The sequence below is a fragment of the Stigmatopora argus genome, chromosome 14, assembly GCF_051989625.1.
Source record: "Stigmatopora argus isolate UIUO_Sarg chromosome 14, RoL_Sarg_1.0, whole genome shotgun sequence".
Taxonomy (NCBI): Eukaryota; Metazoa; Chordata; class Actinopteri; order Syngnathiformes; family Syngnathidae; genus Stigmatopora; species Stigmatopora argus.
In genome coordinates this window covers 6,365,300-6,391,334 of record NC_135400.1, presented here as the reverse complement: position 1 = coordinate 6,391,334, position 26,035 = coordinate 6,365,300, and the positions used below count along the sequence as shown (strand labels likewise).

General features: G+C 38.0%; 1 protein-coding gene across 1 annotated transcript in view; it reads right to left on the bottom strand.

Annotated features, from left to right (window-relative positions):
• Positions 1 to 233: 233 nt before the first annotated feature.
• mgat5b (alpha-1,6-mannosylglycoprotein 6-beta-N-acetylglucosaminyltransferase B) overlaps positions 234 to 26,035 on the bottom strand; it is a 68,781-nt gene continuing 42,979 nt past the window's right edge. Inside the window, exons 12-20 of the mRNA XM_077619511.1 lie at positions 20,893 to 21,024; positions 17,856 to 17,989; positions 16,410 to 16,542; positions 13,607 to 13,769; positions 13,372 to 13,518; positions 6,708 to 6,824; positions 4,334 to 4,408; positions 2,209 to 2,480; positions 234 to 892 (exon numbers count right to left, since the gene is read on the bottom strand). Coding sequence (XP_077475637.1) covers positions 694 to 892; positions 2,209 to 2,480; positions 4,334 to 4,408; positions 6,708 to 6,824; positions 13,372 to 13,518; positions 13,607 to 13,769; positions 16,410 to 16,542; positions 17,856 to 17,989; positions 20,893 to 21,024 — 1,372 coding nt within the window. The 3' untranslated portion in view covers positions 234 to 693. The remainder of the gene's footprint in view (positions 893 to 2,208; positions 2,481 to 4,333; positions 4,409 to 6,707; positions 6,825 to 13,371; positions 13,519 to 13,606; positions 13,770 to 16,409; positions 16,543 to 17,855; positions 17,990 to 20,892; positions 21,025 to 26,035) is intronic.

Below are 26,035 nucleotides of genomic sequence, written 5' to 3'. Positions count from 1 at the left end.
AAATAGCTGTTCATTATAGTAGACTGAAAGTTTAACTCATTGGCTGCCCCTGACAGTGCTCGATGTCCAATCCATTTTGACTGGGAGGGCTAGCAGTGATCGCTCATCATCTAGTGCCATTAATGCCACTGAAACATGATTACGCAATGTCAGCCATCCGCCTTTAACTGGATTTGTTGCCTATCAGTGTCAATGGAAATGAATTACAAATATATTGAAGATAACAAATGATGTTAGTTCCCTCAATTTTTATTAAACAATTATATGTACAAATATGGGACATGGAAAATACTACATCTCAACTTGGTGTAAATGGCTTTGTGTGTATCTGATACAAATGTTCACTATGATCACTGAAAGGATTCACATAATATCAAGACACACATATTGAATATTTTCAAGCATGATCTCCCTCTTTGAGTGCACTGTCATGTGTTTGTTACTTGAGCAATCCGATATTTGGCATCTTCAATCAATAACTTTCAACTGGTCCCAAAGCTTCCATCTAAACTTTTTGACTAAAACTCACAGCCTACCAGATACAAAGTAGAATCATGCAAGTCCCTGAGTTATTGACTTTTTCCCCTCACCTACTTTGATAGCCACACTGTAAATTATTTTCCACATTGGCTCCTGTCAAAAGGTTTGACTGCAAGCTACTTAGTCAGACAAAATCTCCTGGGGATTCTCCGGTCACAAGCAATCGCTGCATAGGGCCACCTGGCCATCTCGAAAGTCTCGACAGGGGCAAAGGCGCTGGTATTTGATGCTGGCACCTGCACAGCTGAACAGCAGAGGGTCCTGCTGCAGGCGACATTCTGCATGTTCTGCTGAGAAGGCGGGGAAGAGATGATTCATCTCTGACTCCAGCCCTGCGCATTGGAAGTCCAGCCTTGGAGACAAAGACAAAGGAGGAAGACCCAATATGCTAAGCATGAACATTTCGGTATGACAAGATACAGAACAAATATACTGCAAAAGACAACACTTTATCATGCATCTGATTGCGTATACTTTTTGTGGTTACCATTTTAGCAAATAAATTAAAACATGACATTAACGTATTTGAATAAAACGAGAGTGGTGGAAAAGTGTTTAGTGCATCCGTCTCATGGCTCTGAGAACAAGGGTTCTATCCCAAGTTTGGACCTTGCTTTGTGAAGTTTGGATGTTCTCCCCAGGGTTGCGTGGATTTTCTCCGGGTACTCCGGTTTCTTCCCACATCCCAAAATTGTGCAAGGTAGGCTGGTTGGACACTCTAAAATTGTCCCTAGGTATGGATGTGAGAATGAATGGTTGTATGTCTCCTTGTGCCCTGCGATTGCCTGGCCACCAAATTAGGGTGTCCCCCACCTGGTGCAGAAGATTGGCTGGGGTAGGCTCCAGCACATTTGCGGACCTTGTGAGGATAAGCGGTAAGAAAAATGAATGAATAAAAGTAACAGTCATCAACATTTGTCCGTTTTTCCAAGTATATAATGTGGTCAGCCGATCGCAAGGCACGAGGAGACCGACAACCATTCACACTCTCATCATGATTCTACAATGCATGTTTTTGGACTGTGGGAGGAAACTGGAGTACCCAGAGAAAACCCATGCAGGCACAGGGAGAACAAGCAAACTCTACACAGGTGGATCGATCTGGATTTGAACCCAGGACCCAAGAGCTGTGAGGCCGACACGAAAACCACTCAAGCCGCCATATATATACACACACACGTATATATACATATATATACATACATATACATACATATATACACATACACACATACATATACACACATACATACACACATACATATATATACATACACACATACATACACACATACATATATATACATACACACATACATATATATATACATACATACATATACATACATACATACACACATATATATATATATATATATATTTATATATATATACATTTATATATATATATATATATATATATATATATATATATATATATATATATATATAAAACAAATATAACAGAATATAATAGTATATAAAATATAGCACCTGGTGTTCATATTGGACAGTAAGCCCCCAATCAGCATTTGTCCGAATTTACGTTTTGGGTATTATGGCAGCAATTTAACGCCATAGTAGTACACTTTACTTCAGTTACGTAAGCTATCTGCCAGTCTTTCCATTTTGGCCATTTGTGAAAAGAAAGAAAAAGAAAAACCTTACGCATTGAAGGCTTCTTTAATGTTGATGAAACGATACAAGGCAGGCTCGCAGATCAACCCCACATCTTGGCAGGCCTTCACACATGACTCGCCCTGCAGCGAAGCCAAGAGCTGCAGGGCGCTGAGGGGGGGCCAGGACGTGTAGGAGGTGATGTTAGAGGCCCAAGTTAGGATGCTGGAGTTGGGCAGAAGCATGAAAGGAGCGAGTGGGCTGCCCTGCCAGACCTTTGACGAGTTTACTGGAGGAAATGGAGCTTCAGGAGAACAAAAGTCCTGCAAAACAAATATCGGTGAGCCATCCTCTTTTTTTTGTAATGAAGACACATGACAGTGAGGAGAAATTCCACAAGTGAGTGATGACCAACGGCAGATTGATCTGAGGAAAATGACCCCATATAGATAGGAGAAATAAAAAAAAAATGAGAATCCAAAAGCTGCTTGACACATCTAACAAGCACTTGTCAACATTCCAAAGTAATAATGTGACTGCAGTTATTCTACCCAACAACAAATGAGAATTGAAATCAGAATTAGGCTCCTGCGACAGCCTGGATTAGATTCCCTCCCTCTAGCTAGAGCTATTCATAAGACTCAGGTAATAACATTTTTCTGACATGTCCCTCTGGCCTCTGGAGGCATTTATTAAAGTGCCTGCAGCGTCCTCATGCAATAACTAGTCTTCCAATTCCCCTACATCTCCTCTCCCGTCTTTTAAGCAAAATGAGGCAGACATTTTTATTTAAACCAACATAGATGTTTGTGGATTTGTATGATGAATCTGCCTTTTCTACGCAAATTCATGACCTTAAGCACACTAACAAAAATAATTATATCCCTTTTCTTCCATCCATCTATCCATTTTTCTATGGCTTTAAGGAAAACCAAAATCTAGCATATATACACAATGCACATATTATAATATAGCCGGATATAGTAACTAAAATTATGAGGAACAACTCTTAGTATAGTCCAAGACATTAATATATATAATTGAAAGGCACCCTGCCACTTATTTTCTTTGTAACATACACAAAAAAATATTTTGACTCTATTATTTTTTTAAGAAAGCTGATGGCAACAAACTACATTCATATATTTTTTTGTAAAATTTCAATCTGTGTGAGTCTTGATTTTTAATTTTTTTTGAATACTCTTTCACAGGATTCTATCATTTAATTGACGCGTTAAAAGCTGTGAAAGTGGGACTTTAATACCTGGCCATTCAATGGGATTTTTTTTCAATAGACAATGTTATCTCATATATAAAATTATAAGCCACAAAAAACTGCACGGATGTGTGTTTAGTTTGTAGTTAAAACAATGTGTCACTACATTTAACATAAGATATATACATTTAAAAAATATGTTTTGGGAAGGTAAAGGTTTATTTTAAGCCAATAGTTCCACTGAGTGGCCCGAGTGGAAGAGTGGTTAGCGGGTGATCTAACAGTTCTGGGGTCCTGGGTTCAAATCCAGGTTGGTCCACCTGTGTGGAGTTTGCATGTTCTGTGTGGGTATTCTCCGGGTACTCCCGTTTCCGCCCACATTCCAAAAACATGCTTGGTAGGCTGGTTGGACACTCTAAATTGCCCCTAGTTATGAGTGTGAGCATGAATTGTTGTCCGTCTCCTCATGCCCTGCAATTGGCTGGCGCCCAATTCAGGGTGTCCCATGCCTCATGCCTGAAGTCAGCTGGGATAGGCTCCAGCAAGCCCCCCCCGTGAGGATAAAGCGGTTGAGAAAATTTATGAAAACAAAAATGTTCCACTAAGGCCACCCAATGATGCATTGGTTGTTCCACCTGACTATGGTGTGGACAGTCTGGGTTCAATTCCCATTCGTTGGCGATGTAATTGTGAGCATGAGTGGTTGTCTGTTTCATTGTGCCCTGCGATTGGCTGGCAAACCAATTCAGGATGTCCCCCGCCTCTTGCCCGTAATTAGCTGGGGTGGGCTCCAGCTTTCCCCGTGAGCCATGGGAGGATGAGCAGTATGAAAGATGAATGGATGAATTAATGTTCCACTGACAGATTTCTTTTTACTTAATAAGAACAAAGTAGTTTGTTTAACAAAAAAACAACTTTTTTGAAGTAGCATTTTACACAATTCTATTGTTGGAGACCCACCTGGTTTTGAATATAGGCATGGATTCTCTCTAACATGCCTTCACACGTGTATTCATATGGCAAAAAAGGCTCCACCTGAAAATATAGATGTGAAGCACAGCTGAAAGAACAGTGGAGCAGGAGCGTGTTATTTTTCTCCAGAACCAAGCCAGTTTAATTACTGCCACTGCGCAGGATATAGTTAATCAACACTGACATATTCATTAACGTAATTGTGGAAGGCTTATATCGTTCCATACGCTTCATATTGGAATCAATGACCTAATACATCACAGAGAGACAAGTTTGAAAATTGATTTCATTATTTTTGGTGACAACTTCATCAATATGTCGAAAACATACATTATAGTGACAGGGGCCTGGGTCCATTTAGAGTGGTTATTAGCTACACTGCCGGTGTCTGTCAATCATTTTATGGCTTTTGATGATATTCATTCATTTTTTGAACCGCTTTATCCTCATTAGGGTCGCGGGGGGTGCTGGAGCCTATCCCAGCTGACTCCGGGCCAGAGGCGGGGGACACCCTGAATCGGTGACCAGCCGATCGCAGGGCACAAGAAAACAGACAACCATGCACACTCACACCCATACCTAGGGGCACTTTAGAGTGCCCAATTAGCCTACCATACATGTTTTTGGAATGTGGGAGGAAATCGGAGTACCCGGAGGAAACCCACGCCCGGGTAGAACATGCAAACTCCACATAGGTGGACCTGAATTTGAACCCAGGACCCCAGAGCTGTGAGGCCGACGTGCTATGTATGTCAGGATGGATGTTCTTTACTCTAATCATTGCACTTAGTGCAGTTTATGAAGCATAATTTCACAAATTACCACAATTTTCAGGCCATAAACACCTACATTTTCCCCTAATTTTTAAATCTATGGCTTATAGTTGAGTGCCTTTTTATATTTTGGATTATTTTTTTTCTTGCTAAATATGCTGAATTTGACTTATATTGTACAAAAAATAGTGTATATTCAATGCTCTGACTCCTACTGGCAGATATAGATGTTACATCTATTTAAACTGCAATGGAAGTTTAAATAGATGCATTGAGTGATTATTTTTCACTGCACTTGACAGCGATAGACGTCAAACCTGGTAGCGATCAAATCACGGATTGGTCTATCTCCGTCAATGGCAACCAGTGAGTTAATCATCATAGTGCAGTTAATGTTACCAAAGACTGCATTTTATATACCAAACAGGTTATCGTGGAAAGTCACCAAGACTTGGCACATAAATACTAATAGCACAGTGACTTGATTTATTGGGGGTGGTTTACAGGAAGGAGCTTCCAGATAATTAGATTTAACAGAGTTGTTTTAATGAAGTCTGGTGTTGTTATTTGGTTGTCCAGACCTTCGACCAGTTGTTATGTTCTCTCAAAGGGTTTAGCCACAGCAATTAGCTGATGGAGCTGGGAAGCAATTACGCAGGTAACCTTTTTTCTGCAGGATGCTCATAGAGGTCATGTTGAAAGTTTACGATCAAGTATTTCAACAAGTTTGCCTTGCATCTGCATTTTGGGAATTTAATTCAATGAAATGAAATCTTGAGAAAAATGCTATGCCTTATAGATATTTATGGGTCTTTGAAGGGAGCTGGATTTTTAGGCTCCGTTCACTTTAAAGAGTCATTTAATGAATTGACTCACAACTCCCTCTGTATAAGAGGATTGTATAATTTATACAATCTAGAAAGCTCAAGCCTTGTTTATCGGTATATCTATTCCAAGTTCATTTTCGCCGGCAAGAATTAAGTATACACCAGAACATTTTGAGTGGCGTGCAAACGTAAATAGTGTGCAATGACTTCCTATTTTTAGTTAAATTCATTTTTTAAAAATGATTTTAATAATGTTTGCTTTTGTTTGTTTTGTTTTGTGTCAAAAATTCTGAAGTAAATGTTTCCCCTTTTTTAGAGTAGAATGTACATAAATAACCAATGAAAAATGACTAAATAAATAAAACTGAATATTTACACATTTCTATCATCTATATCAACATTAAATCCACAAAAAAGAGAATATGTATCCCACTTTTAAAAAATACATAAATAATTACAAAAGAAATAGAGGTCAGGGCCATCTCTAAGTAATTAATCACCAATTGAAATAGTTGTCAATTCATTTGCACCTTAAGTGACAGAGCTAGAATCCATTTTCAGTCTTAATCAAAGTTGATTAGATGTCTAGTGCCTTCAATGATAGCCAATTACTAAAATATTTATATTGGTTGGCCAAAATAATGGTACTCTGAAGAAAACCATAACTATGATACTTACTAATAAAGACATCTCTGCCCTAGAAAAATAATAACTTGAGCGCAGAAGTGTATAAAATGAGAAAAAGCTTTGTTTCAAACATACGTTGAGCTTCATGATGTCCCGGACGGCTGCATCGAACTCTTCTGAGTTGTTAAAATCAACTGTTATGACATGTGGCCTGCCGATATACTGCTCAGCGTAGGGATGCTGAGAAGACACCTAAAAAGATGCACAAAATCAATAGCCTTTTTAAAATGAATAAGTAATGAAAATGAAAATACATGTTCATTTAATTTCTGCTGAAGTCAGAATAAATTACTATACAGACGCTCCCCTACTTACGAACGCAATTGGTTCCGAGCGATTGTTCATAAGTTGAATTTGTTTGTAAGTTGATTCAGTGCTATATTTTGTATTAAAATTTATGTTTAAGGCTGATATAAGTATATTGAAGGTTTATATAAGTGCATTTGTATGTTTAAGGCTTGTATAAGTAACACGCATTGGTTTGTACTGAAAAAAAAACATTTAATAAAATGGAGAGAATATGTACAGTACTGTAGACAGAGAGAGAGAGATTTATGTATTAGAAACTGAAACTTTCAGAAGTCACTGTGGTCCAGTGGCAAAGACAATGGGTCAGAACTTCAGGTGGACTTGAGTTCAATTCCACTCTTTGCAATTCTCAAATTGTTTATTGAGGTAATGAAAAGGATAGATATAAATTCCAACCACATCATTTCAGAAGTCACTGTGGTCCAGTGGCAAAGACAATGGGTCAGAACTTCAGGTGGACTCGAGTTCAATTCCACTCTTTGCAATTCTCAAATTGTTTATTGAGGTAATGAAAAGGATAGATATAACTTCCAATCACATCATTTCAGAAGTCACTGTGGTCCAGTGGAAAAGACAATGGGTCAGAACTTCAGGTGGACTCAAGTTCAAATCAGGAATGAGTTCAGTTCCACTCTTTGCAATTCTCAAATTGTTTATTGAGGTAATGAAAAGGATAGATATAACTTCCAATCACATCATTTCAGAAGTCACTGTGGTCCAGTGGCAAAGACAATGGGTCAGATTTTCAGGTGGACTCAAGTTCAAATCAGGAATGAGTTCAATTCCACTCTGCAATTCTCAAATTGTTTATTGAGGTAATGAAAAGGATAGATATAACTTCCAATAACATGATTTCAGAAGTCACTGTGGTCCAGTGGCAAAGACAATGGGTCAGAACTTTAGGTGGACTCAAGTTCAAATCAGGAGTGAGTTCAATCCCACTCTTTGCAATTCTCTAATTGTTTATTGAGGTAATGAAAAGGATAGATATAACTTCCAATCACATCATTTCAGAAGTCACTGTGGTCCAGTGGCAAAGACAATGGGTCAGAACTTCAGGTGGACTCAAGTTCAAATCAGGAATGAGTTCAATTCCACTCTTTGCAATTCTCAAATTGTTTATTGAGGTAATGAAAAGGATAGATATAACTTCCAATCACATCATTTCAGAAGTCACTGTGGTCCAGTGGCAAAGACAATGGGTCAGAACTTCAGGTGGACTCGAGTTCAATTCCACTCTTCGCAATTCTCAAATTGTTTATTGAGGTAATGAAAAGGATAGATATAACTTCCAATCACATAATTTCAGAAGTCACTGTGGTCCAGTGGTAAAGACAATGGGTCAGAACTTCAGGTGGACTCAAGTTCAAATCAGGAATGAGTTCAATTCCAATCTTTGCAATTCTCAAATTGTTTATTGAGGTAATGAAAAGGATAGATATAACTTCCAATCACATCATTTCAGAAGTCACTGTGGTCCAGTGGCAAAGACAATGGGTCAGAACTTCAGGTGGACTCAAGTTCAAATCAGGAGTGAGTTCAATTCCACTCTTTGCAATTCTCTAATTGTTTATTGAGGTAATGAAAAGGATAGATATAACTTCCAATCACATCATTTCAGAAGTCACTGTGGTCCAGTGGCAAAGACAATGGGTCAGAACTTCAGGTGGACTCAAGTTCAAATCAGGAATGAGTTCAATTCCACTCTTTCTAATTCTAAAATTGTTTATTGAGGTAATGAAAAGGATAGATATAATTTCCAATCACATCATTTCAGAAGTCACTGTGGTCCAGTGGCAAAGACAATGGGTCAGAACTTCAGGTGGACTCGAGTTCAATTCCACTCTTTGCAATTCTCAAATTGTTTATTGAGGTAATGAAAAGGATAGATATAACTTCCAATCACATCATTTCAGAAGTCACTGTGGTCCAGTGGCAAAGACAATGGGTCAGAACTTTAGGTGGACTCAAGTTCAAATCAGGAGTGAGTTCAATTCCACTCTTTGCAACTCTCTAATTGTTTACTGAGGTAATGAAAAGGATAGATATAACTTCCAATCACATCATTTCAGAAGTCACTGTGGTCCAGTGGCAAAGACAATGGGTCAGAACTTCAGGTGGACTCAAGTTCAAATCAGGAATGAGTTCAATTCCACTCTTTGCAATGCTCAAATTGTTTATTGAGGTAATGAAAAGGATAGATATAACTTCCAATCACATCATTTCAGAAGTCACTGTGGTCCAGTGGCAAAGACAATGGGTCAGAACTTCAGGTGGACTCGAGTTCAATTCCACTCTTTGCAATTCTCAAATTGTTTATTGAGGTAATGAAAAGGATAGATATAACTTCCAATCACATCATTTCAGAAGTCACTGTGGTCCAGTGGCAAAGACAATGGGTTAGAAGTTCAGGTGGACTCAAGTTCAAATCAGGAATGAGTTCAATTCCACTCTTTGCAATTCTCAAATTGTTTATTGAGGTAATGAAAAGGATAGATATAACTTCCAATCACATCATTTCAGAAGTCACTGTGGTCCAGTGGCAAAGACAATGGGTCAGAACTTCAGGTGGACTCGAGTTCAATTCCACTCTTTGCAATTCTCAAATTGTTTATTGAGGTAATGAAAAGGATAGATATAACTTCCAATCACATCATTTCAGAAGTCACTGTGGTCCAGTGGCAAAGACAATGGGTTAGAAGTTCAGGTGGACTCAAGTTCAAATCAGGAATGAGTTCAATTCCACTCTTTGCAATTCTCAAATTGTTTATTGAGGTAATGAAAAGGATAGATATAACTTCCAATCACATCATTTCACAAGTCACTGTGGTCCAGTGGCAAAGACAATGGGTCAGAACTTTAGGTGGACTCAAGTTCAAATCAGGAGTGAGTTCAATTCCACTCTTTGCAATTCTCTAATTGTTTATTGAGGTAATGAAAAGGATAGATATAACTTCCAATCACATCATTTCAGAAGTCACTGTGGTCCAGTGGAAAAGACAATGGGTCAGAACTTCAGGTGGACTCAAGTTCAAATCAGGAATGAGTTCAGTTCCACTCTTTGCAATTCTCAAATTGTTTATTGAGGTAATGAAAAGGATAGATATAACTTCCAATCACATCACTTCAGAAGTCACTGTGGTCCAGTGGCAAAGACAATGGGTCAGAACTTCAGGTGGAATCAAGTTCAAATCAGGAATGAGTTCAATTCCACTCTTTGCAATTCTCTAATTGTTTATTGAGGTAATGAAAAGGATAGATATAACTTCCAATCACATCATTTCAGAAGTCACTGTGGTCCAGTGGCAAAGACAATGGGTCAGAACTTCAGGTGGACTCAAGTTCAAATCAGGAATGAGTTCAATTCCACTCTTTGCAATTCTCAAATTGTTTATTTAGGTAATGAAATGGATAAATATAACTTCCAATCATGTATAGGCGGGCCGCCTCGTGGTGTAGTGGGTCAGTCACCTGCCTGCGACATGGGTGTCGAGGGTTCACGTCCCGGTGTCACCAGTCAACAACTGTATGGTGTCGGCAGTCAGCCGAAGGCTGACTGTCGAACACCACCAGGAACCCCCCCCTCCCAACTGTCTTCCGGTCAGCCGAAGGCTGACCGGAAATATTGTTTTGCTGAAAAAAATGACTAAGTCTTTATTTGAATGAAAAAAAGGATTACCCATTTACTGAACTACTAGTGTAGTGATTAGTCAAACGAGAGCAGGATTCGAACCCCATTTCCCACATGGCAGTCACATCCAGTAACTTGAGGTCTGTCTGACCCATTGTCTTTGCCACTGGACCACAGTGACTTCTGAAATGAGATGATTGGAAGTTATATTTATCATTTTCATCACCTCAATAAACAATTTGAGATTTGCAAAGAGTGGACTTGAACTCACTCCAGATTTGAACTTGTGTCCAACTTTAATTTCAACCCATTGTTCTTGCCACTGGACCACAGTGTCTTCTGAAATGAAGTGATTGGAAGTTATATTTATCCTTTTCATTACCTCAATAAACAATTTGAGAATTGCAAAGAGTGGAATCAAACTCACTTCTGATTTGAACTTGAGTCCACCTGAAGTTCTGACCCAATGTCTTTGCCACTGCACCACAGTAAAGTTGGAAGTTGTATTTATCCTTTTCATTACCTCAATAAACAATTTGAGAATTGCAACGAGTGGAATTGAACTCACTCCTGATTCCCGCCTCATGTTCTGACCCAATGATTTTGCCAGTGGACCACAGCAACAACTAGAAGGTGAAGAATCAGAAGTCAGATTTATTCTCCGACTCTCTTAGCCTTACTTGCTGTCATTTTTTAAAGAAAAAAAGCCTTACTATACTATGTCGTTTTTAAAAAAAAGAAGCCTTACTATACTATGTCGTTTTTAAAAAAAAGAAGCCTTACTATACAATATCGTTTTTTAAGAAAAAAAGGCTTCCTCTACTATGTCGTTTTTCAAGAAAAAAAGCCATGCTATACTATGTCGTTTTTTAGGAAAAAAAGCCTTACTATACTATGTCGTTTTTTAAAGGAAAAAAGCCATACTATACTATGTCGTTTTTTAGGGGGGAAAGCCTTCCTCTACTATGTCGTTTTTCAAGAAAAAAAGCCATGCTATACTATGTCGTTTTTTAGGGGGGGAAAGCCATACTATACTATGTCGTTTTTTAAGAAAAAAAGCCTTACTATACTATGTCGTTTTTTAAGAAAAAAAGCCATACGATACTATGTCGTTTTTTAAAGGAAAAAAGCCATACTATACTAGGTCATTTTTTAGGGGGAAAAGCCATAATATACCATGTCGTTTTTTAGGGAAAAAGCCTTCCTCTACTATGTCGTTTTTCAAGAAAAAAAGCCATGCTATACTGTCGTTTTTTTAGGGGAAAAAAGCCATACTATACTATGTCGTTTTTTAGGAAAAAAAGCCTTACTATACATGGTCTTTTTTAAACAAAAAAGCCTTACTATACATGGTCATTTTTTAAGAAAAAAGCCTTACTATACATGGTCTTTTTTGTAAATAAAAAGCCTTACTATACTATGTCGTTTTTAAAGACAAAAAAGCCTTACTATACTGTGTCGTTTTTAAAGAAAATAAGCCTTACTATACTATGTCGTCTTTAAAGAAAAAAGCCTATACTATGTTGTTTTTTAAGAAAAAAGCCTTACAATACTATGTCATTTTTTAAGAAAAAAAGCCTTAACGAACGCAATTGGTTCCGAGCGATTGTTCATAAGTTGAATTTGTTTGTAAGTTGATTCAGTGCTATATTTTGTATTATAATTTATGTTTAAGGCCGATATAAGTATATTGAAGGTTTATATAAGTGCATTTGTATGTTTAAGGCTTGTATAAGTAACACGCATTGGTTTGTACTGAAAAAAAAAAAATAATAAAATGGAGAGAATATGTACAGTACTGTAGAGAGAGAGAGAGAGATTTATGTATTAGAAACTGGCCAAAAGAAGCGACCTAATGACGATTGCAGTTTTCTTCTTTTTTTCATCATAAATGATGCGGTAGCACTGTATGGCATCATTCAATTGATTTGCAAACTTTGTGCAACGTTCAATATTTGGGTCCTGCTGCTCGATCTTTCTGTTTATAAATGGTACTGACGGTCGAACGATTCAATGCCCGTGAAACGCTCACCACTCTCACGCGCATCAAGCTTCGTTATTATTGCCACTCGTTTCAAATGAAATGGCTTGCTTCTTCCTTGCAACTCCCTCAATAGAAGCCTTTAGCTTTTTACCAACCATATGCAATATTGGATGCATGAGATATTTAATGATACAAATGAAAAAGGTTCTTTGCACACTGGAGATACATTCACGCACTTCTGCATTGCAACGAAGAAGAAGGTAGATGCTGGGTGAGCTGAGCTCTCACAGCGCCAGGCGTCGGTATTAGCGGCGGAAAGAAGTACTACTCCGAAAAAGGCGCGAAATACAAAATTGGACTTGCGAACATTTTTGGACTTAAACGCAATTTGCAGACATGTTCGTATGTACCGTTGTTCGTAAGTTGAATGTTCGTAAGTAGGGGAGCGTCTGTACAACGCATCACAAAATCTGTAATACATTTATTAATCATTCGCACCGTCCATCCTTGCAAGAATTGCAGGAGTTTCTGGAGCCTATTCCAGCTGACTTTGGGCAAAAGGCAACCTACACCCGAGACTGGTCGCCAGACAGCCGACCCCCAAAGCTAGTCGCCAGTCAGTCATAGGACTGAAAAAAAGGTAGACAACCATTCGCACTCGCAATCATACCGCCACCGAGCGGGAATCGATCCCACGCTTGCCCGCACTCAAGTCAGGCGAGGGAAACACTACACAATCCGGTGGCTTTTAATCTGCCATGTGTTTCAAAAAAGGAAAAAAAAAGGTGTTAAAAGCAAAAAAAAGGTGTACATACTTCCCGGGAGGTGGGCTTCCCTCTGAAGAAATCATGATTGAGGGAACTATGAGGAGGGCTAAACCTGGGTTGCAGGAAGACACAGCCATTGGCGATGGCTTCCAATGGGGCGGGCCCCTCATACGGGAAGCCAAATCCGATGAAGAGCTTTTACGGAGAAATGGAAAGTAGATCAAATATAAGCCCATGAGTCATTAACAATGTATTCAATTCGTTGGCAGTTTAACGTCACCACCTTTGCCTGCCTGAGGAGGTGCTGGAGCTCATGCTGACGGAGAAGGCCATGGTTCTTCACAAAGGCGGGAACCTCTGGGGGACGCTGAGCGTCGTAGTACACTGTCCCATGGATCTCCATGTGGCGATGGAGGATGGACAAGAACGTATCCTTGCCCTGTTGGGGTATACGGCATGTGAGAAATTAGAGGTTAAGTTACAAATTGTTCCGTAGCAAAATCATTCACGCTTTTAGTGGCTTGCTTTGTGGGAGACAATCATGCTCGGAAAGAGACTTTTGCAAAACTGTAAAGTTGCCGATATTTTTATTATGATTTTTTTAATAATAATAATCGGACATAGGCTTTGTCATCATCATTGACTTGACAAAAAAAGCCTAATTATCATCATACCCAGCTGCGTATGACGAAATTGGTAATTCGTTGATCAAGTGATATACTCCAACCTTGGACTCATTGGCTGACATTGGTGGCAAGAGATGTAAATTGCATTGGTTGCCATACTGGGAGGGATGGCAGCGAATGTTCATTTGCTGGCAGCACTACCAGTTGAAATGGTTTGGCTGTCTACTAGTGATAAAGTCATTTCAATTCACACATGAAGGATGACTGAACACCATGTGATTAGACATTTATCATCGGCGATGACACTGAAAGAATTAAATGAAAAGATTTTTTTCTGGTTATTTCGTCATGCAATGACTGTTAAAGCTTCCCTTCAATGCTGCAATAAGTGAAAAATACACCATTACTATTTATCAAAACAGAGAAGTAGGGAAGAAAAAGCTTTGATGGATCATATGAGTCAAATTGAAGTTGAATCGAGTGGGCTGACCAACATAATTGTCTACTTAGGAGCTAGACAAGGATGACTGAAACGCATTCCAAATTAAAGTTGGAAACAGATTCCCAGTGATGTCATGAATCATTTACTATAGCTGTGTCTTCAAGTCATTAATCATTTAGAAATCTTATCTGAATCTAACTCCACAATTCATTTCAAGATATGAAAGGGAGGAACAAAGGTTTTGTATTTTTCAACACTGATGATTTTACATAGCACGTGGGTTGTGAATTAGAACCTAAGAGTGGTAGAAAAAAAACCCTTTCAACTAATTTTCTTTTTATTCAAGTCGACAGCTGCATGTTCATATCACACACTTTGAATTTGTGTTCCTGCCAACAGTTCATGTTGGGATAACACCTTTATGACAACATTTTTAAAAAAGAAAAAAACCTCATTGGTACCTTGGACAGAAATAGATGTCCATTCCAATCTGATTGGACCACCCCAGTTGAAATGGATTTAATAGCTATCACTGTCAATGGCGGTGAATGAGATACGATTTAAAGCTCTTTCAGCTTTTAAGGAGATGCTGAATGAAATTGTGAGAGTTAATTAACTAATTCACTTGATTTTTCATCATCTCCTTTCAAGTGCCACAGATTTTTTGAAGTGTTTTCTGGCTATATTAACACAGAAATTTCAAAAAGAAAGATTAGATTCCCATCTTTTAACATAGATTTAAAAAAAAATGTTTTTACTTTTTAATTCTTCATGGTTAAAAAGCATGAGGCTGCTTTGATCTGGAATGTCATTAATTGTGAAAGTTGTCGTCAAGGTGTTAAAACTGTTGATAAGTTCATAATACTTACATGTAGCTAGGGTCATCGGTGTAGTAATTTGAGATGATGGAAACACCAAACATGTAAGAAAAAACATACGTAAGTGCTTGAGAAATGAGACAAACTACCCTCTAAATTCTAAAATGTTAATTTAAGGTTGAACGAAAGAATTTGAGAAATAATTGGACTTTTTTAATTACAAACAACATGCTTCATATGCTTGATAAAACATACTAGGGAACAGTGCATCGTAGTAAAGAAATTCTAATGTTCAAATCTTTTCCTCCAGTGTGGAAATTGCATAAATTCTCAAATTATTAGGGCTTTGACCAGCGTGTATTTATATTTATATTCATTTAATTTAATCAATTCAGCTTTCATTGACATTTATTAATTTATACATTTTTATAATATATTCATTCATTTTCTGAACCACCTAACATCACAAGGGTTGTGGGGGGTGCTGGAGCCTATCCCAGCTAACTATGGGCAACAGGTGGAGAACACCCTGAATTGGTGGCCAGCGTAATCGCAGGGCACAAGGAAACGAACAACCATTCACGCTCACATTCACTCCTTGGGGAAAATTTGAGTTTTCAACCCTGCATGATTTTGGGAAGTGGGAGGAAACCAGAGTACCTGGAGAAAACCCACAAAGGCCTAGGGAGAACACACAGTGAGGACCGACCTGTGATCGAACCCTCGACCCCAGAACTGTGAGGCCAACCGGCTAACTGCGCCTTAGATTTTTATAACGATATTAAAAATTAAATAAAAATAAATGTTTTTTTCAGAAATAGTTATTTCACTTGCTCTATAAAGTTTTACACAGTTTTTTTAACAGCTGTCCACTGTACTGATCACTGTGCCTGAAAGGGTTAAATGAGTGATCAAATGGTAGGACTAAGGCAGGAAAGTGGTAGTTCAGGAAAGTCAAAGAAAGCTTTACTACAATTATTTTTGCAATTTCTTCACTTATATTTAATACAAATTTTAATAGTTCTTTTCTGTTCGGTTTCAAAATTATCCAACAATGTTTAAAACACTATAGTCTGTTCATGAGGAATTGGTTGAAATATTGCTACATTTGTAACATACTGTATTTAAACCTCTAGAAGCACCGTTACTTGGATTAAAGAGACATTATTGAGTGGGAGACGGCGCTATTATTTGATCTTTACCTTCCACATGCTGGCCTCTTTACCATAGACAACAGCCATGTTGTTGACTTTGTTCTTTTGAATGTTAATTCTCGCAGTGTCATTCAGCTCCTCTGCCACAAAACCCATAAAAGAGTTGTCTGGGGTGTGGGCTGCCAAAAGACAAATGAAACAATTGAGGTTATGTGGTGTGGTGTATGTTATGTGGTCATTACAGCTTTTGAGCAGAAAATATATAGAATGAAGCATGATTATTCAACTTAAACTGCTAATCCTCCTAGAGGGGTGCTGGAGCCTATCCCAGCTCACTCCGGGCATCAGCCGGGAGACACCCTGAATTGGTGGCCATCCAATCACAGGACACGAGGACACAAAGGACAACCATTCACATTGAAACTCATACCTCAGGGCAATTTAGAGTATCCAATCGGTCTACCATGCATGTTTTTGGGATGTGAGAGGAAACCGGAATACCTGGAGAAAACCCATACAAGCCCGGGGAGAACATGCAAACTTCACACAGTGAGGACCCACTTGGGATCAAACCTTCAACCCCAACAGAGAACTAAAGCACCCAAAGTTATTTTTTTAGTACTCCTGTACACCGATTACATAGGGCCAACTCAATAAAGATTCGAGTGGTAGATGTGCCATCTTGTGTTTATCTATTTTATTCATTCATTCATCTTCCGTACCGCGTGTCCTCGTAAATTAATTCAAAAGCCTTTATTGTCATCATACACAGCTGCGTAAAACGAAATTGGTGAAGGTAAAGATTGTGGAGGTTGTTGGAGCCTATATCAGCTGACCTCAGGCGAAAGGCAGGAATGGTCGCCAGTCAGCCTTAGGGCACACGGAGAGACAAATGACCATTCCCTTTCATAATCATGTCGCCACTAGCGGGAATCAAGCCTGCGCCTCCCAGCATCGAAGTCAAACGAGTAAACAAACCACTATAGAATGACTATACCATCAGGTGGCTACTTATTTATTTTAGTTGTTGTTTTTTTAATTTAGATACAAACATAATATTTAGAGGTAATGTATTTTTATAGGTTTTACATAACATGAAGGATTTTGCGCTGACTGGTTTGTCACTTTAACTTTGTTGTACATGTACAATGACACTAAAGGTCCTATTGTATTATATTTTGGTATCGCTGCAACATTAATGTTGACACATTTATGGTTTTGGCCATTTATAATTGCAATTGCAATGCAGACAGCCTGAATGGCTTGGTAGTAGATGATGTGTGCATGAGACAGTGTGAATTTGGCCAGGGAACTACTAGCCCATGTTGGCAATTTTGTGCAGAAGCAGCTGTTGTGAGGGCACTGAAATCTCTGCGCCCCGAAGCTCAGTTTGAAGTAAACAGACAACTCATAACTCTCACTGTGTCAATTTGAGCAGACATTTCCTGTATGTGGGGAGATGGATGCATAAATAACAAGAATTTCAACATACGGAACATGGTCATGTACTGTTGGCTGTTCAAGTTCCAGTAGCCCCAGTTGGTTCTGTAGCCATTCATAGTGGCATATTCCTCATGGTTGTAGGCTGGCTCCGTGCCAAAAGTGTCGATCACACGGATGTGGCACCTGGGACAAAATGTGAAGAGGAGCTATAATAAGAACAAAGAAGTTGCTTGCTTTAAGATGCACTTGCCTTGTTGATTTGAATGACTAAAAATAAATGCAGCCTGATCTCGCTCTCTGTCAGAGCAGCTAATATGAAACAGAAAACACTTCTATTAAAGATGTTAGTGATCTGCTCTACACTGGATAACATCATCACACAGTATCCTTACCCTGGACACATGATTAACTAAATCTTCAAAGGCAATATAGTGGTACGTCTACTTACAAAATCAAACGGTTCCAAAAGTAGCTTTAAGCACACTCTAAAAACTCTAAAAACACTATTAGAACTACGTGATGATGAACCGCTGTTGAAGGCACAAAAAATCACCATGAACTTAATTTTCTTTCGTACCCAGGAACAAAAAGTTCCCACTGAGGCTTTTCGTAATCTGAATAATTCATAAGTAGAGGTACCACTGGCGGGCATGTTTGGAGCTAGATTTCCAATCCATTCAAACTGGGAGTCCTGGCAGAAAATGTCCGATTGTCCAAGTTCAAATGGTTTGGATATCTACTAGTGATACTCATTTAAATTTACAGAAGAATGCTAAAAAGACGGTACTCGGTCGTTTGGTCGCCGGTCTTTTGGTAGCCCGGAAGGTTATTAATAATAACCATTTAAATCATTGCTCAAATTCCCTAAATAGAAACTGTGAATTATTATTTAGTCATACTTAATGCCCTATTAATTATTAGGCTAAAGAAAAGCTCCAAATTTCCCGTACTTTTATTGTGTTTTGTTGGAGAACTTGTTAAGACCCTGACTGACATCCCTTCCTAAGGGGACAACTCATGTACATACAAAATCTTAAACACTCACACGTCTGCTCAGTGAAACTGCTCAGGGCCATTGTTGGCTTTTATTGATGCGTAGACCGTGTTGTTTTACCTTGTTTTGTTGCCGGTCTTTTGGTCGCCGGTCTTTTGGTTGCCCGTTGTTTGGGTCCGGGCGACCAAAAGACCGGCGACCAAAAGACGGCGACCAAAAGACCGGCGACCAAAAGACCGGCGACCAAACGACCGCACACGAAAAAGACCCACGTGATTGGACGTCGATTATTGGCAATAGCACTAAAAGAGTTCATTAATTTGATCAAATAGTCAGTGACATATACAGTCCTAGGTAAGAAGGAAGGATAGGTCAGTAATGCCGAAGTATATTTCTTTGTGCCACCGATTCTCAATCAGATGGAAAGAGAAACTGCTTTGGTCAGTTGAAAGTTAACCAGCATTCTGATTTTTTTCTCTCCCTTGCCTGTTATTTTCAGCTGCTTGAACACGAAGAATAATACATTTGAAAGCCTTTTAATGCTGAAACAATTTCAATGTGCCACAGAGGAGTTTGGCATACTCCCTTTATGGTTGTTAACATGGTACTGTTTATTAAGGAAATTCAACTCACACAACACTCATTGAAAAAGAGGGATTGTGTACATGTATTGCTTTTTACAGCTCATAAACAGGTTAAGTCCTATTTAAAATTGGTAGTTTCTTTGAACTCTAAATTAGCCACCTGAATAAAGCTTCTCATAAAACATTTAAAAATATTTTAACCTCAAAGCCCTTAATTTTTAAACGTGCTAAAATCAAATTGCTGTGTTTCTCATTTAATTTTAAATGGGCCAAAACATCCAGGTAGATCAGCAGTCAACACAAAATGATCGCAAAGGGAAGCCAAAAATCAATTGACGAAACCCAATAGAAGAATAATTATCGGTCCTCTGCCTGAATCCATTTTGAGTGTCAAACCTCGAGAGGAAATACCAATTAAGAAAATATAAATAATATGACAGTGTCTCAGATGAGTACAAGTGTTTATGAAGTGTTGTTGAAAGCTCGTCTATTTTTTGAAGGGGGTCTTAACATCTACTTTAGCATCCTGGGTGCAGTACATGATCGCTTTTTACGTATTTGCGATATTGAATAACTTTCCCAATGATATATTAAGTGAATACTTGTTTATATATTAAATATACATATTCTTACAAGAGCTGTAGAATTGGAAAGGTATTTACCCTGGTTACATACCATGCACCATATTTTTTGGATTATAAATCGCTATTTTTAAGTAATAATTTCAGACCTTGAGTGTTGAGTGGTCTACTTGAACATTACAATTTTTTTTCAAATAAAATCATGAGAAATACTGATTCCAACCGTGGTAAATTATCCACTCTGTTCAATATTTTGCAAAAGCGACAGCAACCTTCAAATTATTTTAAATATATATTAATTTATTTTAATCAGACAACACAAAGGAAATGACATTATACTTTACACACCTTTATCTGTAAATTTACCATCCCCTTAAATTAGCTCCCCACTTTTGTGAGATATTTTCATCACTCTTGTTTGAAATTACATGTAGAAGTTTTAGTCTGCCATCGGCGGGCCCCCGATTCAAAGTGTCCCGCGCCTCTTGCCCAAGTCAGCTGGGATAGGCTCCAGCACCCCCGCGACCCTTTTGAGAATAAGCCTTTCAGTCATCATGTCAGTCAATTATAGTATTTTTCTCGACATATTAAATTTACTCTCAAAGAATGCAATGATTTTGTGGCCAGCCTAGAAGTGAACCAAAATTAGCAATACTTAATGATAATGTGTCTGGAGAACTATACAAAAACATGAAAAGCAACGGAAAAATAATGGTTATCGATCCATCCAACTGCATCTGGTTCACTAATGACTGTGTATCGAGCCGTAGTCTTTAGCTCCAATAGATGCTGATGAATTTAAAGTAGCTGGCTCAGTTGTCAATAAGCAAGGAAGACAGTCATGAGTTCCGTGGTGAAGATAAATATGTATCTTAAATTTCTCTGAAATTTTAAAAGCAATACACTTAGAAAGAGAACAGTACTAACTTGTGCTTTTTCAGTGACAGACCCAAGTGCTGCTTCATCTGTTGCAGGCCATGGTAATCTGTGTAGATGAGGTCAAAGGGCAGAGGGCCGTTCAGAGGGCAGCTGCCTTTTCCTGGTGGAACCCCCAAAAATCTGCACATATATCCAATAACAATATTGCGCATAAATATTTACACAATAGTGTACATACAGTAAGTACAGTAGTACTTAAACCTATGCATTAAAATTGTTCTGTGACCAAATTTTAGCTCAGTTTACTCAAACAAGTTGGCCGTCTGAAAATAAATTAATTCAGATTCTTTTTTTTCCAAATCCAGAAAATAACAGAACTGTGAAATTGAGCAAGAGTGAAAACTAACATGACAATTTGCATAACCATGTTGTAATTTATTCAATTGCATAGTGACTTAATGCTGCCCTTCAGTTAACATCCACCCATTAGTACCGAACGTAAAAGAACCATCAAAGTAGCTAATTTCAACCAATATTGTTGAAATACTGCATATGCATCTTTTGATGCTCTCACATGATCAATCAGATGTACCAAAGAAAGTGTAAGTGCATGTGTGTGTCTGTGTACGAGTATGAAATTATTCCACTTGATGTATATGATAGGCAGTGAAATTTCAAAGTGAAAGAGTTAAAAAAAATAAAATACCACTTGTGTTTTCAATGCTTTCAGGAAGATGATGGTGAGATGAAGTGTACATAGTGTAAGTCTCACAATAAATCAGCCAATCTGTCCACATAGTTTGCTGTGGACATCATAAAAAACCCAATGCAATAACACACTTACACACGCATAATTTGTGCAACATTAACTGACAGCGCATCTTTGACAGAAGCCTCGGGTGACTTTTTAAATCATTATTTCTGCTTAATCTGTTCATCACCATTAATAAGTGGCACTTGTCACATCATGTAAAATGTTGTCTTCAAAAGTGTGGTTGTGCTTTGTTTGCCCGTGTATTACAGAAATAACACAGCATGAATGACATTTAGGAGAGCCCAGATATCTTCTGAGGCCTACAAAAAAGCATTGTGTGGTCAGTTTCTTTCCTCGAAATTTGTGGAGTTTGCATGTAATCCCTAGGCTTGCGTGAGTTTTCTCCGGGTAGTCCAGTTTCCTCCCACATCCCAAAAAACATGCATGGTAGGCTGATTGAACACTCTCAATTGCCCTTAGGTATGAGTGTGATATGTAATGGTTGTCTGTGTACTTGTGCCCTGCGGTTGGATGACTACCAATTCAGGGTGTCACCCGCCTGGTGCCTGTAGTTGGCTGTAATAGGGTTTAGCACGCCCTGCAACCCGTGTGAGGATAAGCGGTACGTAAAATGAATGAATAATATATTACATAAAATAATAAAATAAATTGTATGTATTTATTTACCCTGATAAAAACTAATGTATCATATAAATATGATACAAATTATATTAGAAGTCTGCCTTTTGTCCTAAAACAACATGGGTTAGGCTCCAGCAACCCGTGCAACCCTTTCGAGGATGGGAAATATGGAAGATGAATGAATGAATGAATATTAGAATTTTTTAACTCTGCCAGGAGCTATCACGTGCATCATCATAAGTTACAGAAATTGCTTGACATCTTTTCCAATATTTTAAATGACAAATAAAAAGTTTCCTAACAAATGAGGGCAGGATGAGAAAAACTCTTTTGCAAGTATTATAAGTAGTCATTCACAATACATGATGTATTAATTATAGAATAGTTAAGACAGAGATGTATCACCTGAATTTGCCCATGACCTAGTTGAGTCGTGTATAATTTATAGAATGTGAAGAGTAGCTAATCAAGCACAAGCCTATTGCTGCTTGCACATACGACACTACACAAGGGGGGCTCACTACATGGATCACGATCAACCAGTCGATCGCCAAGTTACTATTGGCAGATCAGCTGAGAGTAAGATTTGATCCAGTCTATTACTGTCCTTCGGGTTTGAGCAATGTCTCGTTTGTACTGCGACTTCGCTATGTGGCAGCCACAATATTCACATCCACAATCATTAGGCTCTCATCGGGACCCTAATTGTGGACCTGCCAAAGCTGATTGTTAAAGTCGTTGCTTTGATTCTGAACAGATAAAAAGACTCTTTGCTTCATTTCGGCGACCTTTGTTGGTAACGATACTTGTTGAAGCTGCTCTCTCCGAACTCGGTGCCAATTAATTAATCGATCAATTACATGTTTAAGACACCAGATTGGTGAAAATGTACCCTTTTTTCCGGCTCGTATGAAAATCTGCACCCAGTGCAGCCATTGAGAACACTCGTGTGTGACATGCTAGTGTTTGATTTATTGGCGATCGCGTGTTGAGAATGTGCGGCTGGTTTGGATTGGATGTGTGTCGATGTTCGATTGTTGATGCCTTGATCCACATGGAAAGTGTGACGTGTTAAAGTGTATCTCGGTGTTCGATTATTGATGTCTTGTTGCACATAGCTTGAAATACGGGAGATTTGCCTCATAACAGTAAAAGTTGGATTGAAGAAACAACAACGGATCACTGTTCTGATTATTTCTCCGTGTGTTTCAAGGTATGCTGGTTGTTGTAGAGGCCGGTTGAGTTTGTGGATTGCAATATACACTGTTTAACGTGTAAGAAAGAAGATAATGTTTAGTAATGTTTATTTACTTTTGAATTGCGAGCGTGAATGTGCGAGTCTTGGGTCATGCACATGGCTATAACATTCAGCACGCTACCTTCGGCCGCCGTTATCCTGTTGAGTGTCTATGATGGTCATAGCAAGGAAGTTATGTTATTGATATTTCATTGTTTGCCCTGTTGGATTGTTGAGAAGGACTTGTAAAAAGAAAAGATATAACAAGTTATGACCGTATGTTGAACGGGTGTAATTGTACATTATGGTTTGGGTTCTAACGTGTTGCTAATATATATATATATATATATATATATATATATATATATATATATATATATATATATATATATATATATATATATATATATATATATATATATATATATATATATATATATATATATATATATATATAAATATATGGGTGTAATTGTATATTATGGGTTTTTGTGTTGATAAATATAACAGTAAAAGTTGGATTGAAGAAACAACAACGGATCACTGTTCTGATTATTTCTCCATTTGTTTCAAGATTAAATGCAGGGTGCAACACGTGCATTATGCCATCTATCGAACAATCAGTATACGTAATTATTTGCTGTGGGTGGTTGTTGACACTAAATTCGTGAATTAGCAGGATTGTGTCAGTTAATAGCCATTTAACATTCAAAGAGATGGAGTTCTGCAACCATGCCTACAAAAGTGTTCTTTCCGTAAGCAGACCTCAAGCCAGGGCATAGCAGTAGTTGTGATAAATCACTTTATGGGTATACTGGAGGACTTTTCTTCAGCTATATTCCATTACAATATGAAAAGATAATAATCTCAGCCATTGGCTTTAGCAATGGCCCAAGTTATTTAATGTTGCATAGCTGAACTGGATGAATGTAAAAGCTCATGTAATATTACAGGAACCATGAGTGAAGTGTTACGTGACATTGCTCCTAAGAGATCCACTGATGCTGCCGAAAGGTTTAATTGGATATATGCAAATTTGGTAGGTAGGGAAAGTAAAAGGATTAAAGTGCAATGAAGAGTTTGAAGGTGTACACACATTGCACACATTTTCCCCAAGAGAAATTGCAGTGAAAATAGAAATGTCCCATTGCTGTTTTTTTGTTGTTGTTATTTTTTACTTCGAATCTGATTAGATTTTTTTTTTTCAAGGTAAATGTTTTGCCGACTCGGATCCAATACCAGAAAAAGACATTTAACCATTAAATGACAAATGATTCTTCTTTAGTATTAAAGTGATCCCTAGTGAGTTACACAATGTGTTGGTTATTGTCATTAGCTTCTAAATATAATCCAATTTCTCACTAAAATTTCCTGTGCTTTTCCTTTCTTATGCAGTACTCCAAGTATGCGGCATACCAAGTATTACAGACGTAGTGACCCAGAATACTGTGATTTTTATTAAAGATTGAAAATCAAGTAAATAAATAAATAAATCTTAAAAGCACGATCTTTTTTACCCAATTCCGATCCCGGCAGAATGACAAAATTGGGCCCGATTTATGATCATGCGATCAGTTTGGGGACATTCCTATTTGGTATAATATAAAAGAAAATAATTTCAGTATTCCAATATGTTTTCAACCATTTCCCCACGACATTTAACTCATTGGCCGCTTGTCTAGTGCCTAGACTTCCAAATTCATTTTTACTGATTTAATTCATGTCCAATGCCCCTTTGTTATTCAAAATGAATTGAACGTCTAGCCCCGTCAACCATATCGAAACACGAGTTTTAAAAGTTGATGCAGACAGACGTCCATAATGTGCTACCTTTTCAAATTTTAATGACTTCAGCACTAGCAGAGTCCAATTCATGTGATATCGGAGAGTTTCAGCGAATGAATATTTGTTCATCCACTGCTAACCCACCAACTTTGAATGGATTGGCTGGTTGTCACTAAACTTTAGTGCAATCAGTGACAAAAATGATTTAAAAAAATACAATCCGAAACTGTAACATAGAACCTCATCGACAGCAAAGTAATCTTGATTGAAACCTCAAACATTAGTGTCATTCCCATTGATTTCACCATTGACAGTGTCATTTTCGAGTTGTAAAGAGCTATTGTTATCTTTTGATTCTTCCCAACTATTGCCTGCACATCCATTATCGCCACATAATTATGAGCAGAGTATACAGCCTGAATCCAAGACTTAAGTACCATATAAAAATGAATGACATTAGTTATTGGAAATGTTATATTGCAGATGGCATAGAATATGTTGTCGTTTAAGGTGGTAAAGATCCTCAGTATTACATTTTAGGAAGAAGCCAGAGTGAGGAACTGCATTGCAAAGTCAGCAACGCATTTAAATTTTCTTCCTATTTCCATTTCCCCTTGAGCTGCACTGTATATTAACACATCATTCATTTACGTAAGAAATTGATTACTTAGAGATGATGTGTTTGACAATGAAATCAAGTTAGTTTTCAATAATATGGGTCTCACTGATTAAATGCTTTAAAAGAATACATTTGGATCATTTTTTAAATATTG